The 8,322-nt window shown below is 43.9% G+C and overlaps 1 protein-coding gene across 1 annotated transcript in view; it reads left to right on the plus strand.

Moving 5' to 3' along the window:
• Nucleotides 1–3,179, plus strand: part of PDK3 (pyruvate dehydrogenase kinase 3) — a 67,302-nt gene extending 64,123 nt beyond the window's left edge. The window contains exon 12 of the mRNA XM_082681297.1: nt 2,037–3,179. Within this exon, the coding sequence (XP_082537423.1) occupies nt 2,037–2,067 (31 nt within the window). The 3' untranslated portion in view covers nt 2,068–3,179. The remainder of the gene's footprint in view (nt 1–2,036) is intronic.
• Nucleotides 3,180–8,322: the final 5,143 nt, after the last annotated feature.

Raw genomic sequence — 8,322 nt, forward strand, 5'->3', positions numbered from 1 at the left:
TTTTTTTAATTATTTATTTATTTATTTTTGGCTGTGTTGGGTCTTCGTTGCTGCATGCGGGCTTTCTCTAGTTGCGGCAAGCGGGGGCTACTCTTTGTTGCGGTGCATGGGCTTCTCATTGCAGTGGCTTCTCTTGTTGTGGAGCACGGGCTCTAGGCACTCAAGCTTCAGTAGTTGTGGCACGTGGGCTCAGTAGTTGTGTCACACGGGCTTAGTTGCTCCGCGGCACGTGGGATCTTCCCGGACCAGGACTCGAACCCGTGTCCCCTGCATTGGCAGGCGGATCCTTAACCACTGCGTCACCAGGGAAGTCCCTCGCTATTATATTTTAATTGTATATATTTCCTCTTACTCTGAAAACCTTGATTCCTAACATAGTGCAACAGAAAGGTATTTGTATGCAAATAGAGTTTATATAGCTTTGTGATTTTGTACCTTTATAGTAGCATTGGTCTTTTCTGATGAATGATATAAAGGCTATCTACATTGATGTTTATTCCTTTCTACGGAAGTCTTATGATGGACCTCTGTGCAATATTGCCGGACTGGTCACTCACCTCAAATGATGAAATCTAGAGGAGTTTGGTTTGTGTACGTGAGTGTGAGTGTACACACAGGTGTGTGTAGACACATACGCACACCATCCCTGGCAGAGATTAAGCTAAATTAGCTTGAAACCCGTGGATCAGTTTCCCTTGATTCCATTTTCAGTCCGTATGTAAGTCAAGTAACATGTTGGGCATCAGTGTGAGCAGTTAATTCCAGCTATGGCTCCGGTAGGGGGAGTTATTTGAGTAGCACATAAGCAGTCTTTATAAACATTAAGGTCCATTTGGATTGTTAAAAGATGGCCTTTGTTGAATATTGTTTTAAAGGCTGTTTAGGACTTCCCCGGTGGTACAGTGGTTAAGAATCCGCCTGCTAATGCAGGGGACATGGGTTCAAGCCCTGGTCTGGGAAGATCGCACATGCTGCAGAACAACTAAGCCCGTGCGCCACAACTACTGAGCCTGCGCCCTAGAGCCCTCAAGCCACAGCTACTGAAGCCGCGCACCTAGAGCCCGTGCTCCACAACAAGAGAAACCACCGCAATGAGAAGCCTGCGCTTGCCGCAACTAGAGAAAGCCCACACGCAGCAACAAAGACCCAATGCAGCCAAAAATAAATAAATAAAATTTTTTTAAAAGTCTACTTAAAACTTTAAATAGTTTAGGAGGTTGTATACTGCTGACTAAGTATGAGCCTTCATTTCTAATATCTTAGACAAATTTTAGCAGAAAGCAATTTTTTTTTTTTTTTTTTGCGGTACGCGGGCCTCTCACTGTTGTGGCCTCTCCCGTTGCGGAGCACAGGATCTGGACGCGCAGGCTCAGCGACCATGGCTCACGGGCCCAGCCGCTCCGCGGCATGTGGGATCTTCCCGGACCGGGGCACAAACCCGTGTCCCCTGCATCGGCAGGCGGACTCTCAACCACTGCGCCACCAGGGAAGCCCCAGAAAGCAATTTTTAAGATTTTAAAATGTTTAGCCTGATATTTCAGTTATACAAATAGCATAATTGGTGGCCACCTTGGGAAAGTATTTAGTAGGAATGGTAAATTCACTAGGGGAAAGAGAAATCCTAAGAAAATTTATTTCCTAAGCAGATTTTTAATTACAGCCTTACTGAGATATAATGCAGCCTTTTAAAGTGTACAAATTCAGTGGCTTTTGGTATATTCACAGAGTTGTGTGATCCTCACCCACTGTCTAATTTCAGAACATATTCACCATCCCCCAAAGAAACCCCATACCCATTAGCAGTGATTCCTCATTTCTAATCAGGTTTTTAACTGAGAGGAAAGAACTCTTTTAAAGTATATATAAGTCATTAAATGGTAATTCATTTTCTGTAGTAACCATAGAGAATAATTCTGAGATAAGGCACGCGTTTTTGCATCATCACTGTAACTAAATGCTCTGAATAAGTCTCGCGTAAAATAGAGAAGGTTGTCCTCATAAACTCACTGTGGATATTCCCATTATTTTCTTTGTAGGGACAAGTTCAAGACTAACAGAACTTTGTAAAGAACTGAATGCTTCGGTCCTCTCCATGAAGAAAAGATGGTCTTCTGCAAGTCACCCAGAAAGAACTCCTTTCCTCCACCAACTCTGCGTGTGGCACTATAGTTAATCCAGTGTTTGAATGTGTATTTGCTCTCTGTATGAGGTGGACCTTTTCCACAGAAGTTTCCTGTAGCTACTTCAGATCTTCCACTAAAGTAGTAACTTGAGTCATTTTTCGTAGTACGTTGCCGTGGTTTGGTTGGCGCCTGTCATAAGGGGACACAGAACCTCGTTAGCACTCGCGTCCTCATACCTCTGTCCTCGTTATCATAGAGTGTCTACAGTCTCCCCAGATTTCTCAGCTCCCTCCCCACTGCAGATACAGCCGATCTCTACTGTTGCTCTTTGTGACCAAATACCATGTTTGTCCCAAACCACCAGCTAAGGCCTGGGGAGTCTGGAAGTTGAGGACGTCAGCTTAGCATGTCTTGATAATTCGGTCCCTGGGCCCTTCCTTTCTCTTATGCATCCCTCCTCACTCTCTGATTTAGACTTTGGCCTTCTTCCATCTGACCGCATTCTCATTGTGAGGTATGGGTACTTTCGTGTTAGATCTTCCTCTTGGACGCATAGGTTTTATTTTGAAATTCATTTGTATACTTCCATTCTGTCAATTAAAGCATTCCAAAAGTTGTCTTGGAATTTTTCACTTAACTGCTTGGTTTCAAAGATCTTAAGTGAAAGTCTACCTTCTGGTCGTTATCAAGTTCGTAAAGAGTGGGAAGTGGAATTTTTATGCTTATGTAACAGTTTTACCTCTGAATACTGTCCTTTTGTCATGTTATATTCCTTTGTAGTTTTCTAAGTCCCTATGTGATGCACTTTACTATTGTAAAATAGACCGAAGGGAAAAGTTCTTTCTAGTTTATTTTGAAAAATGCCCCAGGTCTTCATAATTTATATTTTCATGAAGTTTAGCCGGTTTTAGAATTGTCTATCTGATTTTCAGCATAGTTTATTTTTTGCTGGAAGGTGGACTTGGCAGAGGACTTGAGGTGAGGAAAGAGGAGCCATGTTGTATTTACTCTTAGAAACGGAAGCTGAGAGTCCAGATTAAAATTCACAAGTTATAAAGCTCCACAGGATGTGTTTCTCTTCACTGTAATTTTTCGTATATTTATGATCTACCTTGACTTCTGCTCTCTTTTAACATCCATATAAATGTTCCCATCCAATGTTTAAGTATTGAATTCACTGAGTTCAGAGCTGTCACTTGTAAAGTATTCCTCCTCCTTTAGTCACAGTTTTTCCCTGGGTGGAGTTGTGCGCTGACCAGCTGCGCTTGGCTTGATGTCCCCTCTGTTTCTCTTAGTTCCACCAACTCTGATATTCTTTCATTTTATCATGTTACCTGAGCTCATGATTAATTCCTTCATCTTTAGAAAGACCTCATCTCTCCCATCCTTCGAAGGCTCTCATCAGGGGACTCATAATTAGGTAAGAAAAAGACCGACGTACTTCCAAGATACGGGTGATGAGGTGGTCCGTATGGAGGTCTGTTTCCTGAAGACTGAGTCAGTGTCTTGGGAATGGGGCTGTTCCATATGATTGTTTCCTTGTAGTATAAAGATGTAAAAATAATAGCCCTTTATTTTTAAAGACTCCAGCTTTCTTCTAAGTTTCAGATCATCTATCAGTATCTTACTTGGCCTGCATTTCCAACCATAGCCCTTTACACTTTCACTTGTGATGTGCTGTAAGGGAAGGAGGCAGCAGATTCCGGAGTGTTCCCTCCTGCTTTGTTCTGTGTGCTTGAGGAATTCCCATTGATTGATATGCCCTCACCCCAAGCTCCATGTAAAGGTTGCAGATGGAAAAGCTGATGTGAAAAAAGCCTATGATCCTTCTCCCTTTTTAGGTCTTTTTCAAAAGTAAAGATTTCTTTCAGTGTTTTAATGACTTAACTGGTAGTCCTCTGCTGATACACGTTTTGGCTTACTCATATCCATCTGACAACGGGACAATCTTGCCTCACCTGTCTTTGTTTTCTGCATTAAGAAATTAACTTTGCTTCCGAAGCAACCATCAGAAGAGTTTCAGAATATCTTGCATTCACACAATTTAGCTGCCCCAAGTATCAATTTATCCTTCCTGATGGCCGTACATCATTCCCTGAACCTAGGTGCATCCCTCTGGCTGGTTGCTGTGCTTTGTCTCTATGTATCTGGTCACATTTCTACATGTTGTAAAGTACATAGACATTAACCGTCTTTCAGCTAAACTTGTTTAGTCCTCCCAAATTACCCTGCATTTCCCTCTCATTTACTCAACTTTATTTTAAGTATTTGGGGACAGTGTCTACTATTTGAAGTAGGACCTGGAACATAGTAGGTGCTTAATGAGTATTAGCTGAATTAGTGAATGGAGATTGACAGACATTTACCTTGGATGGTGGGTAACTGTCTTTGTTTCCAAATTAAAAATAATTCAGGTCAGGAGCTGTGAGCCGTGGAAGTACTGAATTTCCTTTTTATAGTGCTAAGAGGTGACTTGAAAATGGAGAGAAACAAGAGGAAGGAAGTAGTGATGGATCCATGGGAGCCATCTGATCCTTTCTTTGTCTCTGAATGACTGATTTTGACTCCTTAATATAGTGGGTTCTTGCCATCCAATCCGGTGACATGGTTTTATACCCTTGCTTATAGATTCCAGAGAACTTTCGCATACAGCGTCCTATTTGATCCTTCCAATGCCACGTGGTGGACCATGCAGGTATTATCTCTCTTTTTCATATGAGTTCCAAAGCAGTTCAGTGGTTTGCCACGGTGGCATGGAAGAACCAAAGTGAGTAGTTGGGTCTTCTTGTTCCTAGGTCCATGCTCTCAGCGATGCCCCAGGTAATTAGCATTATCTCTTTTTTGAGGAATTTCTTGGGTATATTAACCCTCAAGGGTAAGATATAAACCAAAATTTTTCTGTAGTGTCAGAGAATTTCATTCAGGAGAGGTTTTCTTTTGTGTGTTTTCATCTTGGCATAGTTAGTGGAGATAATCGAATGGATTTGGCGGCTGTCACCTAGAAAGGCAGCCGACTTTAAAGTGTATAACTGTTGGTAATTACTGGAGTTATTTAGACTTAATTCTATGTTTGAATGAACTCAGTGCTCACTGCCAGCCTTCTCATACAATGACTCCACATTCGAGAGTCGATGCTTTTATCTCTCGGTGGACTGGATTACAGTTTCAGTTGGATTTTCTCGCATAGTTACAGATGCCTTTCTGTTGCCGTCTTTTATGAACAGTAACTTGGCTGTCTCTCAGATTCTTGGATCACGTCTTTTTCCCCTCAGTTCTTTGGAGACATCACTCTGTTGTCTTCTAGTGTGTGGTGGGTCTGAGAGGGCTGAGTCCAGACAGATTTTTCTTCCCCTTTTGTAGATGAACTGCTTGTTTGCCCTGAGTACTTGTGATTTCTTGTTTATCCTTGAAATGCAGTAACTTCATTCGAGTGTGTCTCGGGGCCACGAGTTATCTGTCGGCTTCTTCTGGTCCTCAGTGAGCATCAGACGTTGACATTCGGGCCTTTCTGCGTTTCTTACCGGTTTATGCTCTCTTGTTCAACCATCTGCCCCTATATTGACTCTCTGTTCTCTGTCCTTCACATTTATCTTGCCTTTGATTGCTTTTGGTCTCCTTGTCTTTCTTCCTGCTGTGTGATTTTTTCCCTCAGGTCTTAACCTCGCATTTCACTGATTCTGTTTTCTGTGGTATTGATTCTGGGCCCCAGTGCTTGCCATGTGGCTTTCACTTCTGCTGCAGTTTTCTCTTCTTTTTTTTCCCTCTGTGTCTTTCCTTAGCTCTGCCAGCTTTTTCTCTCATTGTGTTTTCCTCTTTGACTCCTTTTTTTCGTTGCTTGGGAAGCTGAACTCTGTTTTCGTGGATTCTGAAATGATTCTGTTTCCAGAGTGCATTTTTCTGTGTTTTGCTTCTTTCATTCCTTTTGTGTTATTTTGCTTTTTTCTTGTTGCAGAAGTATCGTGATGGCTTTTTTCTGCTTATTTGTTGGTCTTTGCATGGGACCATTTCTGTCTGCCGAGAAGAGTGTGGATAAATCCTCCTTGACTTCTCCTTTTTCAAGTGAGAAGCATTTGATCACCTGCGCCCCTGAACTGTAAGGCTGGATATTGACGGAATGTAATGGCAGAGGCTGTCTTTGTTTTCCGTTCTGCTATCTGGACGCGGGGGAAGGAGGAGTGAAGCAAAGCCTCCTTGGAGTGCCTTCTGTGGACACTGTTGAATCCTTCGCCCTGGGGTGGGGGGTGCTGGGTCCCAATGGGGGAGAGGATTGCCCTCGAGTTTCCCCATGTCCATTAGACGTCGCCCCAGCAGGAGTGTGGTGGGTTCGTCCCTCTGCTCTGCTGGGTTATACGTAGTCAGTATTTGTGTGTTTGGCTCCAGAGTTACTGTTTCTCTCCTCTGCACACAAACGGCGCACCTGAGATGTCAACCTCCCCTCCTAGTTTTTGCTTCGGGAAACGTGCCCACGCAGCGTGCCCTCAGCTTGTCTTGACCGCCACCAGGCTTTATTTCTCCAAGTTAAGAAATGATTGGTAGAGTCCTTTGGAACGCTCTCAACAACTGCCCAGCAACTGTGGCCTGCTTGACAGCTTCGAGAACCCTCCTCTGATTAGTCCTCAGCTTGGTTGTCAGACACTCTCCTGGAGTCCTCGGTATGGGGTGGTGGCTTTTATTAGTTTCCCCATAGACAGCTTCTTTTTCAGCTTTTGGATGTATGTGTTGAAAGGCAGGAGCACTTATATAAACATGAATTTACTCTGCCATCTTCCCAGCAGTCCAGCTGCCTAAACATTTGACTTTGAAGATAATGTCCTTCCTAATCATAAGCTATATGTTAGTCAACAGATGGAACCAATATCGCTAGTAGGAAAGCACCATTAATAACTTAATACAGGGTTTTTGTTTATTGTTCTTTGTGGAAAGATAACTTTTAACTTGGGTTCCTGGTCCATTGATTAGAGAGATCAGTACCTTCTGGTTTGAAAACAGGGGGCATGTGACATTTTCATGAACTTAAAAAGTTACCAGCCATTGACAGTGATTTATTAGTTAATTAAATATGATGGAATATTTCAAACTAGCACATAATCAGAATTATCAGGAGAAGTTTAAACTATTTTTTACTGACAGGTTACTAGTTGAGCTGCCCAACGGAGGGTGGTGACCCCGTGAGAGCTTTACTGTGACACAGGTTTTCTTACCTGTCTTTTCATCAGCCCGTCTTAAAATGTGGTTCATTAAGAAACAGAAAGGAGTCAAGTCCTCATCAGGATGATTGCTGATATTCATGAATATACCTTGAGATGGTTTGTAGGTCTGGGACCTCCTGTCACACAAACTGACATTTCAAAAGTGCATTTATAGGGGGATCACAGATTGGGGGTTCTATTTCGCCTATTTGTAGGATTGAAGCCTCCTTTCCTCAGTGGGCAGCGTATTCCACTGGGCACACTTTCCTCACCTTCAGAGCCGAGCACAGTGATCAAGGAGCAGGGGTGACAGCCTTGCTCAGTGCATCTAACTCCACCCTGTGCAGTGCCTTCCCCTCAGGTCAGAGTGTTGGCCCTGGTTCCATCCTGGTGTGAAGTGCACAATGGAACACGTGTCCATGTGTGAGGGACGGAAGAAGTGAAGGTGGCAGACAGAGGAGTTGTGGAAAGGAAAGCCGTGTTCATTCCTCCGTTTAAATAATAGCGAGCATCTGCAGCGCGCTAGAAGTGCCCAGGGCTGGGCACGTGGCAGTGATGACAGCAGACGGAAGTCCTGGCCTCGCGGGGCTCACGTTCGGGCTGGGGGATCAGACGAGACACTCAACGAGGAAAGTTTCTAGTACAGTTGGGAGAAAAATAAAGGCGGGAAGGGGGTTGCAAAGGACGAGTGGTGGTGGAGGCACCGAACCCTGTAACTGTTGTTTTCATTGTCACGGATGGATGGGTTCCTTGGACGAGGAAGCATTGGTGAGCCCTGAGTTCTTGTCTCCTTTGTATCTGTTCATCTGCATGTGGAGAGGCCGCCTTCTGGGCCTGGCTCCGCGGGGCGCTGTGACTTTGGGTCCAGGAGCCGGCTGAGCCCTTTGCGGGGCAACGTGGTAAGGTGAGAGGAGCCAGCTTTGATCGTCACATTGCACTGAATGGTGTGGGCTGCTGCTTCCTCGTAATGAAAATGCAATCAGAGTAGCTTCCAGATGTGTCTTTGTAGA

This window comes from Grampus griseus, assembly GCF_964374135.1.
Source record: "Grampus griseus genome assembly, chromosome: X".
Lineage (NCBI taxonomy): Eukaryota > Metazoa > Chordata > Mammalia > Artiodactyla > Delphinidae > Grampus > Grampus griseus.